The sequence below is a fragment of the Gadus morhua genome, chromosome 22 (genome assembly GCF_902167405.1).
Source record: "Gadus morhua chromosome 22, gadMor3.0, whole genome shotgun sequence".
NCBI classification, from domain to species: Eukaryota; Metazoa; Chordata; class Actinopteri; order Gadiformes; family Gadidae; genus Gadus; species Gadus morhua.
The window spans coordinates 2995686-3018218 of record NC_044069.1 but is presented as its reverse complement, the minus strand read 5'-3'; the positions used below and the strand labels follow the sequence as shown (position 1 = coordinate 3018218).

Sequence of the window (22533 nt, the reverse complement as noted above, 5' to 3'; positions counted from 1 at the left end):
TGGGTGCTACTTTTAGTCCTAAAATACTTTGTGAATTGCTCTTAGTGAAAAAAGTTAGGAGTCCTAAATTTAAGAGCGACACGCCCATTATTTTTAGGAGTTACTCCTAAATTCGCCAGTTAGGACCTACTTTTAGCCCTAAGATCCTTTGTGAATACGGCCCCAGATATTGAGTGGTAAATTCGTTTTGTTAAGAAGAACCAAAAAACGAATAAACAAACTTAAATTTTGATTTTCGTTTTTTTGGACAAAACGAAAAAACGAAAAAACGGCTGGTTTTTGGTTTCTGCTTATGTCAATTATTCCCAGAAAACAGAGTAATAAAACGTACCTTGCTCCTTTTCCTCGAATGATCTGTGTTTGGATTCGTAATGCCGCCTAATATTCCTATATAAGTTTAAATAAATATAAGTTTCAACACATAAAAGACACAACAAAGGTTTAGTTCTGCCTTGCGGGAGAATGAACATGTATCGGTCAGTGCAGGCATCTTTAAAATGTCTGTTTTCGTGGTCAACCATCCTAATTTTCTAGCAAGCCATTTTCTCATTCCAAATTGCTCTTACGGTAAACAAACGATTTGATTATTATTTTTTGAGTGACGCTATTACGCACATGCCGTGACAGACGGAGGGAGGGGGGGGGGAGTAGTCTTTGCAGAGGCATCCGTCAGCCAATCAAATCGCTTTGCCGGGTTCTTCCCGCTACTTCCTGCTTGTTGCGATGCAAGATGACCCGCTTTCCCGCTTTCCAGTATCGTCAGAGCCCGAGTCGCGTCACAGTGCTTAAATTTGCAGACGCGATCTGATTGGATGACGGATCCGTCGCTGCCGAAAAAGTTGAAGATTTTTTAAACTTCTTGACTGAGCCGAAGGCTCCAACGGAACGGACGGATCCACAATGCATTGCGCGTCCGTCCCCATTAAAGTCAATGGGGATCACGCAACGGACGGAGGTAGTGGGCACGGGGCGTTTCTGGGGATCAGTCAACGGACGGAGGTAGTGGGCACGGGGCGAAGGCTAGCCTACTTATCGCTTGAAAATGTATCATTAAGACCAAGGTTTCAGTATCGATCAATTGTTTTTTAAAAACGCATCTAAAGTATAATGTCACAGTATACATCCATTAATTAAACAAAACTAGTTTGAGATTGATATCCCCTTGTCTGTAATTGTCGCGCCGCGTCCTGCTACGCGGTCCACTACCTCCATCTAGTGGCTACTTGACGTCAGTGGTCCTTCTCCTGACACACCAGCCTACAATCACCAATCACCATTCCCTACTTGAGCCGGGGATCTCCTACCAGCCGGCGCCAGTTCGTCGTTACGTCTACCTAGTTAGTATCGGTCCTACAAGCATTCTTGAACATCTGTCTCTAGCCTGACCCCTTGATAACCATCTCTCCTCCTCTCGAGTACTCCCCCTGCCACCGAACCCCTGCCTGCCTGACTACCCGCCTGTCGTCGAGTCCTTGCCTGCCTGACTGCCTGCCCGTTACCGGATGCCTACCAATAAATCCCGTTCCCTTTACCCCGTCTCTGCCTTCCTGTGTCCAGCACTTGGGTCCCCACGTTCTGTTCCATAACACTTAATCATCAAAATCATATAAACATTTGTTTTGTACAAGCGTGCAAGAGAGGTAGGGCCATGAAAAATAAAAAATGCAGTACAGGGAACAAAATACGGTGAGTGAATGTGAAAAAGAAATCTCCAGGGTGCAACTAAGTACAAAACAATGTGCCATTTCCTATTTATTTTATCAGTTTCATTGTGGAGAAACTGTGTTCCCAAGCGGCTTTGCTTACAGCAGGCATCTCCAAACAGCGGACGCGGACCGGGTCCCGACCAAGTGACGGTCCTATACGGACCCATGACCCATTTAAATAATGCAGGTTTTTTTGTGTAGTTTTTTTCTAATGTTTTTAATGTTTTTTTTATATTTCACTATGCAAAGCATGCTTATGTTAATAAAGACATTTCTCACTGAAATACAAATTGAAAGGCAGAATAGTCCGCAGTGCAGCATAAAAACAGCAAAAAGTAAAGATCTTCACATAGCAAAGATCATGCACTCACCGAACTCCCCCCCCCCTCCCTCCGTCTGTCACGGCATGTGCGTAATAGCGTCACTCAAAAAATAATAATCAAATCGTTTGTTTACCGTAAGAGCAATTTGGAATGGGAAAATGGCTTGCTAGAAAATTAGGATGGTTGACCACGAAAACAGACATTTCAAAGATGCCTGCACTGACCGATACATGTTCATTCTCCCGCAAGGCAGAACTAAACCTTTGTTGTGTCTTTTATGTGTTGAAACTTATATTTATTTAAACTTATATAGGAATATTAGGCGGCATTACGAATCCAAACACAGATCATTCGAGGAAAAGTATCCCAGAAGTTAGAAGTAAGAGCGCGGAAAATATCCGAGCAGAGAGCTCAGTATGAGAGGTCTCACACGAGTTTCACACACTCATTTTCAGGCCAGCAACGTGCAAATTAATGCTCACTTAAGATTGCATGGATTTTGGGGCCACATAAAAAACTTTCAGTGACGCGACTGTTGTGAAGGTGTGCTTGAACGCCGCTGCCGAGACGATACTTGAAGGTAAACAAAGGGTTGAACTGAGTGAAAAAATAAAGCAAATCCCAATGTCATGTGTAACGACAATTACGGAGATGCTGTCAAAGACAACCTGACAAACTTAATTTTATCATCGGTGTGAGGAACTAAAGTAACACGGTTATGTGCAAGAACAACAAGTCACTTACGAAATGAAATCGGTTTGCCTAGCTTTGACTCTTGCAACAGGAGAAATCATGGCTCCTTTCTGCAAGAGTATAATAATTGTTTTATTTCGTCAGCACGGGGGGGCCACAGGGTGGGCCAAGGACATGTCTGCAGGGGCACTGGCCCCTGTAGGCCCCCGTGTAGAACCGCCATTGATCACATGATGTGTCTTTTGTCCAAATCTATGTTAATGTTTGTAGATGAAAGAAAAAAAAAATAAAGATGAAGAAACATTAATTACATTAATACTAATAAACAACCCGACAGAATACAGATACACAAACACACATGCACACATTCTCACTCAGAAGCTATACAGCTAACCGGACATACAGCGACCAAGTCCAAATGACATAATCTTTACACATGGAGGAGCGGAGAACAGAGTTACGTTAGAAATTATACACGTAAATGGAGATCATAATGAGAACATTAATAAATGACACCTATAGTTTTAAAACCTTTTGACTGCAAGAAGAGATGATGAATCAACGTAAGTTATTTCACATCCATTGCAATGTCATCCGGGCTGGATGACTTTGGCAAATGCTGGTCAAAAAACCACAATATGTTCACACCTGTTGGTACGCTTAGAGCACTACGACACACACACACGCACACACACACACACACACACACACACACACACACACACACACACACACACACACACACACACACACACACACACACACACACACACACACACACACACACACACACACAAACATTCAAGATTCAAGTATTTATTTGTCACATGCTTAATTTGAGAAACAAAAAACTGTGTAATGGGGATTGCGACGGCAACTCCCCAACAAGTTTAATAATAATTGAAAAGTAAGAAGATTGGATTAAATAAATAACATAAAAAGTTTATGAAGAGTGGGAATTATGCATTCATTGTACGTATGGCTTGGGGGAAAAAACTTCTTCTCAGTCTTTCTGTTCTGGCCTTTTGAGAACGAAGCCTCTTTCCAGAGGGCAACCATTGAAACATTATATGGCCTGGGTGATGACAGTCCTTTAAAATTGTATTTGCCCTTGACACTGCCTGCAATCCTATCTCTTTTCAAGCTAAGTACGCAAACACAGATCATCATGTATATTTATATAATTATGAATAGTTATTTATATTGTTATCCATAGTTATTATTAATGTAGTAATTAATAGCTAGCATTAATATGGTTCAGTTTATATTCTATAAATTGCCTACATATTACAGTATTTGATTATTTTCTTAAAAGTAAGATTCTGTGTTGATGTCTATGTCTGTTTGTGTGTGTGTGTGTGTGTGTGTGTGTGTGTGTGTGTGTGTGTGTGTGTGTGTGTGTGTGTGTGTGTGTGTGTGTGTGTGTTTGCGTGCGTGCGTGCGTATTTTGGAAAGAATAATGTTTCATGGGAGGGTGTGTGTGTGTTATAGGGGTTGCAAACTACTTCAACATTCCTCATTGCTGCTTTGAAAGGTCTTGACACACCATTCCACTATAGAAACTATTATATGATATGTGTTCTGTCCTTCTATGTTAATTTTTGTAGGTAGTGAATAATGATCGTAGAGAATAAGCAGTAAGCAAGATTCTTCACCAATACTTACCCTTCATGCAGCAGTTGTCCAATCAACACGGACTTCAGCATCACACACCAATCAGAGTCATTTAAGCCCCATGGAAACATATATTGACGTGACATCTTCACAATAAAAGTGGAGCCGCCAAAAAAAAGGCAACAAAAATACAGAAAAAATAATGAAGCAGAGGAAGAAATAATAATTACATTAAAAACAAGACAAAAAACAGACAAATAGACGGACTGATTGACCGACAAAAGTTAAATAAACACACATACAAACATTGTCACTCAGAAGCTACACAGCTAACTGGACAGACAGCGACCCTGTCAAAAAGACATAATATTTACACATGAAGGATGGGAGAACAGAGTTATGTTTATAATTTTATCATTTTGAGAACATCAATGAATAAGACCTTTATGTTTATAATATGGTAAACCTCTCGACCCTGGGTTTTATTTAATTTAATTGTTCAGCGTTAGGATGCAGACTCAAAGGCAGGTCGAGGTTTAAACACTTTTGACTTCAAGAAAAGATGAAGAAATAACGTAGGATATTTCACAAACATAGCAGAGTCATCAGGGCTGGATGACTAAGAAAGTAAGGATCAAGAAAGATGTATATTTGTGTAATGGTGTTGTAATTATTACTTAATATGCCGAGTTACTGGGCATATTGCAAAGTACACTGGCACATTGCCTATAACTAGTCTGGGGTGGGTTATCCTCTTGCCCTCACAACGTCTTCCCTGAGGTTTTTCTATAAAAGCAGGGGCACCAAGAGCAGTAACCTCACCAACGACTCCCATCGCTGCAGAAGGACTCAACCAGTGAAGATCAACCTTCTAGACATGGCTGCAGGTAGGAGATACATCACCTTTCACCTTTAGGGTAAGGGTTAGCCATCGGGTTTTGGACAAACATTAAGAGTTTACTCATTTCTCAAACTATAGCTGGATTAGGCTTTATATGTCCACTACTTGTTCCTAATGCTTTTCCTTGTGCTGTTGAAGTGAGCTTTAAACTGGTGGTGGAGACTGCTGATGGCAACAAGAAAGCTGAATACAAACCTGCTTCGCACTGCCACCAGAAACTCGGTTGGGCGTTGAATGAATTTGAAGATTCAGTCTCAGACTTCAGGTTTGTTGTGTAGTCAAAATGTGTTGGACTCTTTTATGTCCTCAATCCTCATTTATCAATCATCTGGTGCATGGAAACGGAGCAAGTCCTGCATCCCATTTTACTTCCGCTACATAATCTGAAAGATTTTACATAATTAAAGATTTTTATAATTCTTTATTTCATAAGTCCAGATGTTCATTATGAATCAAAGTAATTTACCTGTTTACCTGTCTATTTCTGTGTCCTCATTACAGTTTCAAAACTGCAGGCAAATTTGGATTGCCACCTTATTTGGCCCAGGTGACTTTTGGTAATAACACTCTTAACAAAACTGACACCGGCTTCTGGCAAATTCTGGTGCAAAACCACAACATGATAACACCTGCTGGTAAGCTGAGAGAACTAAGACAGACACACGCACACGCACAAGCGCACATGCACACGCACACACACACACACACACACACACACACACACACACACACACACACACACACACACACACACACACACACACACACACACACACCTTGAAACATATATCTGTCAGTTTGGTAACTTTATATTGGCTGCTGATATTTAGATGTGTTTCATCTGGTTTCTCAGGACTCTTCAACTACACTGTCCAGGACAGTGACGTGGTCATCCTGCGTTACATTGCCAAGTGATACTGACTGTGGCGCCATCTTCCTGCAGGGTCCTGGATTACACTGAGTGCTGCTCGACACTCCTTAATATGATGATTATTTAGTCTGAATTATATTAAATGTAACAAATATGTTGAATTGAACATAGATAGTAATTAATTGGAAGTGAAAATATAATGGAATAAAGGACTGCAATTATCTCATTTGTGTCATTCCACTGTATTGGCACAGACTCACAGTAACCAGCCCACGCTGCCTGCCATCATATCTCTTTTGATTCTGAGTACACAAAAGCAGATCATCACGTATATTTATATAGTTATGAATAGTTATTGATATGGTTCTTTCTAGTTATCATTAACATAGTTATTAATATTAATAATTAATAGTTCCGTTTATATTATAGTAACTGCACACATATTATTTCAATTTTTTCTTAAAAAGCCAAATGAAACCGGACAGTACATTTATTTGAATGCATACATTTTTTACTATACAGTACAGGTTCATTTACATTTAAAAAATTGTGCAAACAATTTATGTATACAGAGAAATGTCATATAATGCACATAAATATTGGATATTTAAGGGTGTTTTTGTGTATCTATGTCTTAAAAAATATAATATGTCTTTTGTCCTTCTATGCTAATGTTTGTAAATAGCGAAAAAATAAATTGGCAGAAAGGGGAACGAGCAGCATGCAAGAGTCACCAATACTTAGCCTTCATGCAGCAATTGGCCAATCATGCATCAATCAGAGTCATTAAAGAGACCGCCCCATGGAAACACCATTTGAAAAACCCGGCTTCCCATTCCTTAGCTATCTTCTAGAGTCTAAGTCAGTGATGTTTATTTTGTAAAAATGGTTGTTAATTGAGCCGCCCCAGAACAGACGAAGAAAATACTGAATAAATTAGAAAGACCAAAAAAATAAAGATGAAAAAAATACTAATTACTTTGATACTTATAAGCAACCATTCTTACTCAGATGCTACACAGCTACCTGGACAAACAGCGCCCAGTCCACATGACATCATGTTTACCCATGGAGGACCGGAGAACAGAGCTATGTTAGAAATATACACATGAATTTAGATCATAATCAGAACATTAATGAATAAGACCTTTATGTTTATAATATGGTAAACTTTTTGACCTTGTGTTTTACTTAATTTAATTGTCCAGCGTTAGGAGGCAGTCCCAAAGGCCCGTTAAGGTTTAAACATTTTTGACTGTAAAAAGAGATGATGAATCAGCGTTGGATGTTTCACAGACAACAAGGTCATCCGGGATGGATGACTTTCCAAGTTGTGGACCAAGAAAGATGTAAATTTGTGTTATGGTGTTGTAATAATTACTCCATATGTATTGCTCAGTAACTGATCTGGGGTGGTTATCCTCTTTCCCTCACAACGTCTTCCCTGAGGTTGACTTTAAAAGTAGGGGCCCCAAGAGCAGTAACCTCACCAACGATTCCCATCTCTGCAGAAGAACACAACCAGTGAAGATCAACCTTCTAGACATGGCTCAAGGTAGGAGATACAAAACCTCTCACTTTTAGGGTAAGGGTTAGCCATTGGATGTTGGACAAACATTAAGATTCCAGCCAGATGACGAGGTCCTCCCGCGCTTCATAACCATCAAACTGTGACTGTGGCGCCATCTTCCTGCCGATTCCTGAATTACACTGAGGGCTGCTCGACAATCTTGCAATATTTGTTACTTTAACAAATTTGTTGATTTGATATGGAAATTAGATATAAAATTGGCATGGAAGTGGCACCTATAAGGATTGCAATTAACAAATGAATAGTGTTGCACTTTGTTCACACACACACACACACACACACACACACACACACACACACACACACACACACACACACACACACACACACACACACACACACACACACACACACACACACAAACACCCGGAAACATGTTTTAGTGCAATGGAAAATTTCACTAAAACAGGCGGACAGAAAAAGAGAGACAGTCAGACAGACAGAAAGACAAATAAGTATTTTTGCATTCTTTCGGCAGATTTCAGCCTGTTTATTCGGGGACGCAGCCTGCAGCGAGACAAGTTGAATGGTCAGAGGTAAAACAGAATACAAAGATAAACCTAAGTGCTATGAATGAATGAAGGTGATATTTAACAACATGGGGGGACTTAATTGAAGTGTGGATTAGAGTTGTTGAGTCTGGCCTTGGCCCCAAACAGAACCCCCCTGAAGGCAGCTTGGGCAGAGAAAACCTCACAGTTTCTGTTGGTTTGACTGCACTTCACCTCCAGGTGGAAGGACAACTGACTAACAGTCGGTGGTTCTTTAAAGACCAAACTCACCAAAGAACGGCGCCATGTTGTGGACTCAATGAATTGTTTTGTGTTCAGTGAGGTTTCTAAACCGTATCAATATGCAGGCCAGATCAACACATTGGCATTCTCAGCACATGCCTTTTGCCTTCAGGCCACTAGGGGGTGTGGACAGGGGATTCATGAACATCAACTTTCTCATCAACTTATTATGAGATCGATGAAGCGTAATAAAGGTACATTCATATCGTATGCATGCATAATAATATTGCTTTCATAATATGAAAAGCTTGGTCATGGCCCCGATCAGAAGGCCTCCCGGCGGAGCGTGTGCAGAGTACATCAGTGGTTCTCTGTTGGGTTGGTCGTCCACCACCACCAGGTTGAAGGGCAGCTGGCCTCCATTTGGTCACAGTGGGTGGTTCTTTAAAGACCAAACTCGCCACAGAGCCGCGCCATGTTGTGGACAAAGAAGGGTAACTTTGTTTTGTGTTCAGTGAGGTTTCCAAACCGAGGGGCGCTAACCCGCCCCTCCCTTCGGCTTGCGACACTTCCTGATACTGTTCTGGAAGCCGTGAGACTATAATCAATACGCTTCACGCATCAAGCTTCCCTACTTGTAGCTCGCCCCACCTCAGAGGCTAATCTGGAAGCCAAGTGATATCCTCTGTCATCCGAGACCCGAACAGATATACCGACCTGCACCACCGGGAATATGACATGTACGCCGTCTTACTGAAACTCCTCTGTTATGTCTTCTTCACTAAATGATGGCCAACCCCGTTCGGCTTTATCTGGACTTCCTCATCTTCTTCAAAGTATTGTTGAATAAAGGTAGCATGTCGATGTGACAGATCTTCTGCATAGACTAAAACCTAAATATCGCAGCTAACCTTTACCTCCAAAAATAGACCAATAATTCAACTGATTTGGGGTATATTCATCTTCCCCAGGGGAGAGAGGAATGACTGGGAGACAGTGTGGCATGAGAGAACCCTCCAACCTGGTTCATAGCCCCGTACACAACTCTGGAATTCATCATTTACGTGTTTTTTTATAAACTAGTGATGTGAGTTTTCTGAAAAAACTACACGTGATAGAATCTGAGCCAAGACCTGTTCTCGGCTTTCAATATGAAGGTGTTCCACTTTGGAGTGGTGGAGGACTCTGCGTTTCTCCTCATGGACTTAAATATTCTGGGCAACTTTGGACAAGTATTAGCCGGTACCAATAGATAACCCTCAGAACCTTCTCCACAGGATGTCCTCAAGACTCTATGATCTCCCCAGGCCTGTTCACCCTCTACACCAACGACGAAAGAAGTGAGAATCCTGACATGGTGTTTATCAAATACTCTGACGAAACAGTCACCGTGGATACCACCAACTCAGCGCAGCAACTGCAGTCTGTGGTGGACGACTTCTCTCTCTGGTGCAGGGATAACCATCCCACCTTGAACATCCCTAAAACCAATGGGAGGGTCATCAATACCAGGTGCTCCTCCACCAGCCCCCCTGCTCTTCAGGTAGATGGGCAGATAATCGAGAGACTGGAAGAATACCAATGCCTCGGTTCCATCATTGATCACAAGTTCACCTTCAGAAGTCATACAGACCGCATCTCCAAGAAATGTCAACAACACCTGGACATTCTCCGGAGGCTACGACGGCTACAAGTCGACGTGTCAACACTGCAGTCACTTTACAACTGCTTCATTAAACCCACCCTCACCTTCAGCATCCTGGCATGGTTGGGTTCCCTGAGAGAGGTGAACAAATGTCCCCTCAACGGGATCATGAAGATGAGCGGGAAGATCATTGGACAGCCACAGACTACTCTCACAGCCATGCACGAAAAACAGGCCATCAGGAAAACTAGACGGATCATGTCGGACCCCACCCATAACCTCATCAACCAGTACCATCTGCTACCTTCTGGAAGGAGACTTCGGTCCCTGCCCCTAAGAACCAAACGAGCCATGTCCACCTTTGGTCCAGCATCCATCAGGCTGGTGAATAAACAGTAAGCCCTCCCCATCCCAGCCAACCCAACATCACTTCAGACTTCAACCTATTTACTTTCCCCCAACTAACAATCAATTCTCCATACCCACACCTCCAACCCTACCTACGCCTCCACCCATACTCACAGGGTTTTTATAGCTTTTAATTGATTTATTCTCGTACGTGATTACTAACTATTGATTGTTGAAGTATGTCTTGTTTGTATGTGCCTGACCACAAATGAAGTTCCCTCACAGGAAGAATAAAGTTCTTTGAATTTGAATTAAACCCTGACTCTTAAGGCCCTCTGATCCCCCTCTGTATGAGCGCACTGCACTGATGGACGACTCTCTGCGGTGGGTTTTGTAATAAGACACAGAATAACTGTGTAACAATAGCGTGGTTTCATTGTGAAGCATTTCCTTTTGCTAACCCAGCAAGTTGGCAAGAATACAATGGGGAGTTTGTTCTGAAAAGGAGTCAAATCGTGCTGTTGATCATTCCAGCTCACTTTTGTATTTCTGACTCTCTTGGTAACAGACTTTCAATGTTATCTAAGTTCTTCTTGATTCCAAATCAGGAAGACATGTCTGAATGACGCACGATGTTTCACACACCTGACGACCAACAGGTGTCAGGTGTGGAACCTGTTGCTTGTGTTTTTCTGATTGATCAGAATAGACAAGGTGTCCTTTGCCAACCAAAGACCACCTGGCCCAGAACTCCATAGACTACAAAGAGTATGCTGACATAATACACACTCAAATTCATTTCTTCATAACTACCAACCAGATGTCTGAAGTAAAGTGTTCATTTTTGAAAGGGTTTCAATCGTGGAATCTTTGAGATTATGAAGAGAAGGTAAACCTGGACGGGGTGACTAGGTCTGTTTCCATGCACCAGATCATTGATGAATGAAGATTGAGGAAGTACAACACATTTTGACTGCATGCCTGAAGGGTGACGCTGTTGTCGAAAAGTAAACCAATGCCCACTGGAGGACCTGCTGTTGGTTTGCAGAAGGTCTGAAGCTCAGCCTCACAGGTCCATCAGCAGTCTTCACTACGAGTTCAACGATCATCTCAACAGGACAAGGACAAGCATTGGGAACATGTAGTAGACTTATATAGTCTAGTGCAGCCACAGTATCAGTAATGCAGATCTTAATGCTGCTCAAAATCGAAAGCAGGCCTTTACAGATTAAACTTCCATTTTATTACCTGCTCTGGGGGGTCATGCTCCAGTTACGGAAATATTTTATCAGCTGTCAATCAACCCCAATTCTTCGTGATTCCAAAGTAATAAGAGTCGTCAGACCAGTGTATGTTTTTCAGATCTCTTAGCAGAGCCGTCCTGATTGGTGCATTCCTGGACAAGGTGAGTTCACAGGTTTTGTATAAAACAGGGGCCCCAAGAGCAGTAACCCCACCAACGATTCCCATCGCTGCCGAAGAACACAACCAGTGATCAACCTTCAAGACATGGCTCAAGGTAGGAGATACACAACCTCCCACTTTTAAGGTTTGGGTTAGCCATCGGACATTGGACTAACATAAGGGTCTTTTCATTACTCATCCATATCTAGACTTGGTTTTATACGTCTACTACTTGCTCCTTATGTTTTCCTTGTGCTGTTGAAGTGAACTTTAAACTGGCGGTGACTGCTGATGGCAATACTGTTGAATTCAAACCTTCTACGGACTGCAACCAGCAACTTGTGTGGGCGTTGAATGATTTGAAAGATTCCGTCTCAAACTTCAGGTAGGTTGTGTAGCCAAAATGTGCCCTTTTTAGGTCTTCAATTCTCATTCATCAATCATCTGGTGCATGGAAACTGAGTCCTGCATCCCAGTTTACTTCCTCTACATAATCTGAAAGATTCAACGATTTAAAATACTACTTCATTTCATAAATCCAGATGGTCATTATGTATTAATCTAATTTACCTGTTGTCTATTTCTGTGTCCTTGTTACAGTTTCGAAACTGGAGGCAGATTTGGATTGCCACCCTATTTGACCCGGGTGACTTTTGGTAATAATATTAAGACCAAAACTGAGAACAGCTTCTGGCAAATTCTGGTAAAAAACCACAACATGATCACACCTGTTGGTAAGCTGAGAGCACTACAACACGTACACACACACACACACACACACACACATACACACACGCACACGCACACGCACACGCACACACACACACACACACACACACACACACACACACACACACACACACACAAACATATATCCATACATATGGTAACATTTTATTGGCTGCTGATATTTAGATGTGCTTAATCTGGTTTCTCAGGACTCTACAACTACGTTGTCCAGGACAGTGACGTGATCATCCTGCGCTACATGGCCGTGTGATCCTGACTGTGGCGCCATCTTCCTGCAGGGTCCTGAATTACACTGAGTGCTGCTCGACACTCAAAAAATTATGATTATTTAGTCTGAATTATATTAAATGTAACAAATATGTTGAATTGAACATAGATAGTAATTAATTGGAAGTGAAAAATATAATGGAATAAAGGACTGCAATTATGTCATTTGTATCATTCCACTGTATTGGCACAGACTCACAGTAACCAGCCCACACTGCCTGCCATCATATCTCTTTTGATTCTGAGTACACAAAAGCAGATCATCACGTATATTTATATAGTTATGAATAGATCATGCACTCACCGAACTCCCCCCCCCCCCTCCCTCCGTCTGTCACGGCATGTGCGTAATAGCGTCACTCAAAAAATAATAATCAAATCGTTTGTTTACCGTAAGAGCAATTTGGAATGAGAAAATGGCTTGCTAGAAAATTAGGATAGTTGACCAAGAAAACAGACATTTTAAAGATGACTGCACTGACCGATACACGTTCATTCTCCCGCAAGGCAGAACTAAACCTTTGTTGTGTCTTTTATGTGTTGAAACTTATATTTATTTAAACTTAGATGGGAATATTAAGCGGCATTACGAATCCAAACACAGATCATTCGAGGAATAGTATTCCTAGAAGTTAGAAGTAAGAGCGCGGAAAATATCCGAGCAGAGAGCTCAGTATGAGTGGTCTACGCGAGTTTCACACGAGTTTCACACAATCATTTTCAGGCCAGCACGTGCAAATTAATGCTCACTTAAGATTGCATGGATTTTGGGGCCACATAAAAAACCTTTCAGTGACGCGACTGTTGTGAAGGTGTGCTTGAACGCCGCTGCCGCGACGATACTTGAAGGTAAACAAAGGGATGAACTGTGTGAAAAAATAAAGCAAATCCCAATGTGAGCTGCAACGACAATTAAGGAGATGCTGTCAAAGAGGGGGATTGATCTAAAAACGGTTGTCTCGGTCACTACAGATGGGGTACCTGTTTTGCTTACTTGAGAGGCCTGGTGTCCCTGTTTGCTTACTTGAAATGTAGGCCCAATGCACTTTGTCTCATTTGAAGTGTAGGCATAGTATAGCTGTTCTGCTTACTTGACATGTAGGCCTTATGCACGTTTTATGTTTACTTGAAATGCAGGCCTAATGTACCTGTTTTGTTTACTTGAAATGTTTATGTGTTTTACTTTGTCTTACTTGTTTTTCATGGTTAAAAGTAAGCTATTTGGAAATTGAAAATGAATACATCTGAAATTATAAGGAAATATCTTGTGTCGATTGTATTTGACAAAAGTAGGCTATTAGGACGTGGTAGGTTAGAGCTTCGGACCTTTCTTGGAATGAATTTTTAGTAACTGGACCTTGTTAAATTGTAGTTGAAGACCCCTGGCTTACAGTAAGGGTTCTACTGTTATTTCCTCATATCATGATAGCTGCTATTAGAAGAAAAAAAATGTAGGGGCATGCATTCGATTTCGTTGAATAACCAACCAACCCTCGTTAACATGGGCAGATAGCCTACTACTCTTTACTCAAATGCATTTGTTATCCCAATATATATATATATGTTGTTAACATCACAACATCGTGTGGCTTGGACATATCAAGGATATTGACATTTGGATACTCGCTTCAGCTTCGATGAGTTTGCTTGGATATGATTAAGTTTCTAAATATATCGAGACCAGACATTGACAAACTTCATTTTATCATCAGTGTGAGGAACTAAAGTAACACAGTTATGTGCAAGAACAATTATTCACTTACGAAATTAAATCGGTTTGCCTAGCTTTGACTCTTGCAACAGGAGAAATCGTGGCTCCCTTCTGCAAGAGTAGTCGTTGAGCTCTCGTTTACCGAGCAGCAGCATGTTGTTTGGGTGCGCCGCTCAAATGTACCCGTCTAAAATCAATAAATTCATGATTGTTTTATTTCGTCAGCACGGGGGGGCCACAGGGTGGGCCAAGGACATGTCTGCAGGGGCACTGGCCCCTGTAGGCCCCAATGTAGAACCGCCATTGATCACATGATGTGTCTTTTGTCCAAATCTATGTTAATGTTTGTAGATGAAAGAAAAAATAAATAAAGATGAAGAAACATTAATTACATTAATACTAATAAACAACCCGACACAATGCAGATACACAAACACACATGCACACATTCTCACTCAGAAGCTATACAGCTAACTGGACAAACAGCGACCAAGTCCAAATGACATAATCTTTACACATGGAGGGGCGGAGAACAGAGTTACGTTAGAAATTATACACGTAAATAGAAATCATAATGAGAACATTAATAAATGACACCTTTAGTTTTAAAAACTTTTGCCTGCAAGAAGAGATGATGAATCAACGTAAGATATTTCACATCCATTGCAATGTCATCCGGGCTGGATGACTTTGGCAAATGCTGGTCAAAAACCACAATATGTTCACACCTGTTGGTACGCTTAGAGCACTACCACACAAATACACACACACACACACACACACACACACACACACACACACACACACACACACACACACACACACACACACACACACACACACACACACACACACACACACAAACATTCAAGATTCAAGTATTTATTTGTCACATGCTTAATTTGAGAAACAAAGAGCAGTTTAATGGGGATTGCGACTGCAACTCCTAGCTGTGCAAAGTTTAATAATTGAAACTTAAGAAGATTGGATTAAATAAATAAAATAAAAACTTTATGAAGAGTGGGAATTATGCATTAATTGTGCGGATGGCTTGGGGGAAAAAATTTTTTCTAAGACTTTCTGTTCTGGCCTTTTGAGAACAAAGCCTCTTTCCAGAGGGCAACCATTGAAACATTATATGGCCTGGGTGAGGACAGTCCTTTGAAATTGTATTTGCCCTTGACAGGCAACGCCTAGTGTAGATGCCCTGAAGTCCAGGGAGTGCAGTGTTGCTGATTTTCTCGCCACACCTGATGACTCTATGCAAGGTGGTGTAGTCTATTTTATTGTAGTGGGTATACTGTGAGTATTCCCTCCCAGCCTCGTACAAACCCGTCCCAACGGTACGTGTCGTGTGTGGCGCTTATGGGGTGTCGCACCACACTCACCAACGCAGGGGTCTACAACCCGCTGACCTTTAACGATTATCAACAATCATGGAAAGCTGAGTAGGTTTATCAGTTTTAATAACAGTATGAACAAATAGAAGACAAAAATTACAAGTTGTGCTTTGTATATCTATAGTAGCAATAGCACATGCTAAACAAGGACAAAATCTACGCAAAATAATTTAATGAACTGTTTACAACCATGGCTATGAGAAGGAGATGACAGGAGACTAATGTTTCACTCTTTCAATTGCTCTAATTTGAGCTCTTACTGTTGTTATCTAACATACCATACAGTCACTGAATTGTGTAAAAGTGTGAAATTACTGCACCTTAAAAATTACCATGAATTAGCTTTACTCTCATTTGCATAGTGATTAACATTATGAATTTCAATTGTGTATACCAACTGTATGTTGGCTGACATTTACCTAACTTTTTTTCCCTCCACTCTAACCAAGGATGCCTGTTTTTAAATTCCCTAGCCTGACACCCAGTCCGAAAGGCTAGCCAGGGGTTCTCATCTAAAAGTAACAAGGAGATATAAAGTGGGATTAAAACATTGTCTTCTGTTGACTACTTGTTATGTGGTTTACACATTAATATGGGAGGACTGGACACACACACAAACACGCACACACACGCGAGAAGGAGGGGCTCGGCCCGCCAACTAACGTGCAGAGATGCAGGGGCAGCTTCGCGCTTCGTAACAGAGACAGGGCAGAGCGCGAGCGCGCAGGGGGAATTTTATGAATGTGTGAATGTAGGAGCTAACTTCCCCTGCTTAAAGTATTTTATTGCAGTTATACCCAACCGATATTTGCGAAAAATAAACACAGAAGTGAAAGATCTGTCACAAGACGATTGATACGTATCCGTGCATATTTTTAAGTGGGTATGCGCAAATCCTGGTGCGTTCCTAGTGGGTATACGGCGTATACCTGCGTATCACGTAGACTACACCACTGGGCCTTCTTATCCTGAGAGTTGCTATTTCCGTACCAGGTTGTGATATTTCAAGAAATAACAGACACTATTGTTGCTGAGTAGAATGTTTTCTGCAGCTCTCTGGATATTCTGAATTTGTTCAGCTTTCTAAGATGGTACAGACGCTGTCTTGCTTTTTTTCACCAGGTGCGAGATGTGTGATGTCCGTGAAAGGTCCTTAGAGATGACTACTCCCAGATATTTAAAGTGGCTCACTGCCTCCACCAGGGCACCCTGGATGTTCAGTGGTGTGTGATGTAGCCTCTGCTTGTCCCTTCTGAAGTCAACCACCAATTCCTTTGTTTTGGCAATGTTCAGTTCAGGCAGTTGTCATTGCACCTTGATGTCAGCATCTTAAATTAATTTAGGTAGGCTGTCATATCGTTGTTGGAGATGAGTCCAATCACTACTGTAACATCCGCAAATTTGACTTGTATTTGGCTTTACAATCATGGGTGTATAGGGAATAAAGCAGGGGGCTTAGAACACATCCTTGGGGGGCACCAATGTTGAGAGTGACAGTATTCGACGTCGAGCTCCCAATCTTCACCGCCTGTGGCCTGTCCGTCAAAAAGCTGAGAACCCAGGAGCAGAGAGATGTATTAAGACCTAGATGTTTGAGTTTGGTGACTAAAATATTCGGCACAATGGTGTTAAAGGCCGAGCTATAGTCAATGAACAGCAGGCGTGCGTAATTCCCATTCCCTTCGTCCAGGTGGGAGAGAGTGGTGTGGAGGACATGGGATATGGCATCATCAGTACTTCTAATGGGTCGATAGGCAAACTGAAGAGGGTCTAATGAGCCAGGTGTTGATGAACATATAAAATCTTTTACCAATCTCTTAAAACATTTTATCACCACTGACGTCAAGGCTATAGGGCGGTGATCATTGAACCATCTTCCATGATCATCACTTAGTCTGAAAATATCAAATGTAACAAATATTTTGAATTCAACATAGAAATTATTTAGAAATAATACATATAATGGAATAAATAATGCAGTGATCTCATTGGTATCATTCCACTGCTTTGGCACCGACTCACTCACAGTGACCAGCCCCCACTGCCCGCCATCCTATCTCTGTTCAATCTAAGTACACAAACACAGATCATCATGTATATTTATATAATTATGAATAGTTATTTATATTGTTATCCATAGTTATTATTAATTTAGTAATTAATAGCTAGCATTAATATAGTTCAGTTTATATTCTATAAATTGCCTACATATTATTTGATTCTTTTCTTAAAAGTAAGATTCTGTGTTGATGTCTTATGTCTGTTTGTGTGTGTGTGTGTGTGTGTGTGTGTGTGTGTGTGTGTGTGTGTGTGTGTGTGTGTGTGTGTGTGTGTGTGTGTGTGTGTGTGTGTGTTTGCGTGCGTGCGTGTTTTGGAAAGAATAATGTTTCATGGGAGGGTGTGTGTGTGTTATAGCGGTTGCAACCTACTTCAACTTTACTATTCCTCATTGCTGCTTTGAAAGGTCTTGCCACACCATTCCACTATAGAAACTATTACATGATATGTGTTCTGTCCTTCTATGTTAATTTTTGTAGGTAGTGAATAAAGATCGTAGAGAATAAGCAGTAAGCAAGAGTCTTCACCAATACTTACCCTTCATGCAGCAGTTGTCCAATCAACACGGACTTCAGCATCACACACCAATCAGAGTCATTTAAGCCCCATGGAAACATATATTGACGTGACATCTTCACAATAAAAGCCCCATGGAAACATATATTGACGTGACATCTTCACAATAAAAGTGGAGCCGCCAAAAAAAAGGCAACAAAAATACAGAAAAAAATAATGAAGCAGAGGAAGAAATAATAATTACATTAAAAACAAGACAAAAAACAGACAAATAGACGGACTGATTGACCGACAAAATTTAAATAAACACACATACAAACATTGTCACTCAGAAGCTACACAGCTAACTGGACAGACAGCGACCCTGTCAAAAATACATAATATTTACACATGAAGGATGGGAGAACAGAGTTATGTTTTTCATTTTATCATTTTGAGAACATCAATGAATAAGACCTTTATGTTTATAATACGGTAAACCTCTCGACCCTGGGTTTTATTTCATTTAATTGTTCAGCGTTAGGATGCAGACTCAAAGGCAGGTTGAGGTTTAAACACTTTTGACTGCAAGAAAAGATGAAGAAACAACGTAGGATATTTCACAAACATAGCAGAGTCATCAGGGCTGGATGACTAAGAAAGTAAGGATGAAGAAAGATGTATATCTGTGTAATGGTGTTGTAAAAATTACTTAATATGCCGAGTTACTGGGCATATTGCAAAGTACCCTGGCACATTGCCTAGTAACTAGTCTGGGGTGGTTATCCTCTTGCCCTCACAACGTCTTCCCTGAGGGTTTTCTATAAAAGCAGGGGCACCAAGAGCAGTAACCTCACCAACGACTCCCATCGCTGCAGAAGAACACAACCAGTGAAGATCAACCTTCTAGACATGGCTGCAGGTAGGAGATACATCACCTTTCACTTTTAGGGTAAGGGTTAGCCATCGGGTTTTGGACAAACATCAAGACTTTACTCATTTCTCAAACTATAGCTGGATTAGGCTTTATATGTCCACTACTTGTTCCTAATGCTTTTCCTTGTGCTGTTGAAGTGAGCTTTAAACTGGTGGTGGAGACTGCTAATGGCAACAAGAAAGCTGAATACAAACCTGCTTCGCACTGCCACCAGAAACTCGGTTGGGCGTTGAATGAATTTGAAGATTCAGTCTCAGACTTCAGGTTTGTTGTGTAGTCAAAATGTGTTGGCCCCTTTTATGTCCTCAATCCTCATTTATCAATCATCTGGTGCATGGAAACGGAGCAAGTCCTGCATCCCATTTTACTTCCGCTACATAATCTGAAAGATTTTACAATTCTTTCTGATTTGTAAAAGATTTTTATAATTCTTCATTTCATAAGTCCAGATGTTCATTATGAATCAAAGTAATTTACCTGTTGTCTATTTCTGTGTCCTCATTACAGTTTCAAAACTGCAGGCAAATTTGGATTGCCACCTTATTTGACCCAGGTGACTTTTGGTAATGACACTATTACCAAAACTGACACCGGCTTCTGGCAAATTCTGGTGCAAAACCACAACATGACAACACCTGCTGGTAAGCTGAGAGAACTAAGACAGAAACACACACACGCACAAGCGCACATGCACACGCACACACACACACACACACACACACACACACACACACACACACACACACACACACACACACACACACCTTGAAACATATATCTGTCAGTTTGGTAACTTTATATTGGCTGCTGATATTTAGATGTGTTTCATCTGGTTTCTCAGGACTCTTCAACTACACTGTCCAGGACAGTGACGTGATCATCCTGCGTTACATGGCCAAGTGATACTGACTGTGGCGCCATCTTCCTGCAGGGTCCTGGATTACACTGAGTGCTGCTCGACACTCCTTAATATGATGATTATTTAGTCTGAATTATATTAAATGTAACAAATATGTTGAATTGAACATAGATAGTGATTAATTGGAAGTGAAAAATATAATGGAATAAAGGACTGCAATTATCTCATTTGTGTCATTCCACTGTATTGGCACAGACTCACAGTAACCAGCCCACGCTGCCTGCCATCATATCTCTTTTGATTCTGAGTACACAAAAGCAGATCATCACGTATATTTATATAGTTATGAATAGTTATTGATATGGTTCTTTCTAGTTATCATTAACATAGTTATTAATATTAATAATTAATAGTTCCGTTTATATTATAGTAACTGCACACATATTATTTCAATTTTTTCTTAAAAAGCCAAATGAAACCGGACAGTACATTTACTTGAATGCATACATTTTTTTACTATACTGTACAGGTTCATTTACATTTAAAAAATTGTGCAAACAATTTATGTATACAGAGAAATGTCATATAATGCACATAAATATTGGATATTTAAGGGTGTTTTTGTGTGTCTATGTCTTAAAAAATATAATATGTCTTTTGTCCTTCTATGCTAATGTTTGTAAATAGCGAAAAAATAAATTGGCAGAAAGGGGAACGAGCAGCATGCAAGAGTCACCAATACTTAGCCTTCATGCAGCAATTGGCCAATCATGCATCAATCAGAGTCATTAAAGAGACCGCCCCATGGAAACACCATTTGAAAAACCCGGCTTCCCATTCCTTAGCTATCTTCTAGAGTCTAAGTCAGTGATGTTTATTTTGTAAAAATGGTTGTTAATTGAGCCGCCCCAGAACAGACGAAGAAAATACTGAATAAATTAGAAAGACCAAAAAAATAAAGATGAAAAAAATACTAATTACTTTGATACTTATAAGCAACCATTCTTACTCAGATGCTACACAGCTACCTGGACAAACAGCGCCCAGTCCACATGACATCATGTTTACCCATGGAGGACCGGAGAACAGAGCTATGTTAGAAATATACACATAAATTTAGATCATAATCAGAACATTAATGAATAAGACCTTTATGTTTATAATATGGTAAACTTTTTGACCTTGTGTTTTACTTAATTTAATTGTCCAGCGTTAGGAAGCAGTCCCAAAGGCCCGTTAAGGTTTAAACATTTTTGACTGTAAGAAGAGATGATGAATCAGCGTTGGATGTTTCACAGACAACAAGGTCATCCGGGATGGATGACTTTCCAAGTTGTGGACCAAGAAAGATGTAAATTTGTGTTATGGTGTTGTAATAATTACTCCATATGTATTGCTCAGTAACTGATCTGGGGTGGTTATCCTCTTTCCCTCACAACGTCTTCCCTGAGGTTGACTTTAAAAGTAGGGGCCCCAAGAGCAGTAACCTCACCAACGATTCCCATCTCTGCAGAAGAACACAACCAGTGAAGATCAACCTTCTAGACATGGCTCAAGGTAGGAGATACAAAACCTCTCACTTTTAGGGTAAGGGTTAGCCATTGGATGTTGGACAAACATTAAGATTCCAGCCAGATGACGAGGTCCTCCCGCGCTTCATAACCATCAAACTGTGACTGTGGCGCCATCTTCCTGCCGATTCCTGAATTACACTGAGGGCTGCTCGACAATCTTGCAATATTTGTTACTTTAACAAATTTGTTGATTTGATATGGAAATTAGATATAAAATTGGCATGGAAGTGGCACCTATAAGGATTGCAATTAACAAATGAATAGTGTTGCACTTTGTTCACACACACACACACACACACACACACGCACACACACACACACACACACCTGTTTATTCGGGGACGCAGCCTGCAGCGAGACAAATTGAATGGTCAGAGGTAAAACAGAATACAAAGATAAACCTAAGTGCTATGAATGAATGAAGGTGATATTTAACAACATGGGGGGACTTAATTGAAGTGTGGATTAGAGTTGTTGAGTCTGGCCTTGGCCCCAAACAGAACCCCCCTGAAGGCAGCTTGGGCAGAGAAAACCTCACAGTTTCTGTTGGTTTGACTGCACTTCACCTCCAGGTGGAAGGACAACTGACTAACAGTCGGTGGTTCTTTAAAGACCAAACTCACCAAAGAACGGCGCCATGTTGTGGACTCAA

The 22533-nt window shown here is 40.9% G+C and overlaps 1 protein-coding gene across 1 annotated transcript; it reads left to right on the top strand.

Moving 5' to 3' along the window:
* The first annotated feature begins 5103 nt into the window (after positions 1-5103).
* Positions 5104-20534, top strand: LOC115535484 (uncharacterized). The gene is made up of 4 exons (XM_030346746.1): positions 5104-5223; positions 19586-19712; positions 19956-20089; positions 20290-20534. Exons 1-4 carry the CDS (start codon positions 5214-5216, stop codon positions 20349-20351), a joined length of 333 nt encoding a protein of 110 aa, XP_030202606.1. The 5' UTR covers positions 5104-5213; the 3' UTR covers positions 20352-20534.
* Positions 20535-22533: the final 1999 nt, after the last annotated feature.

Coding starts and splice junctions, on each gene's coding strand:
- LOC115535484 (XM_030346746.1), top strand. Junction 19,713..19,955: donor GATTCAGTCTCAGACTTCAG/GTTTGTTGTGTA, acceptor TCCTCATTACAG/TTTCAAAACTGCAGGCAAAT. Junction 20,090..20,289: donor CAACATGACAACACCTGCTG/GTAAGCTGAGAG, acceptor CTGGTTTCTCAG/GACTCTTCAACTACACTGTC.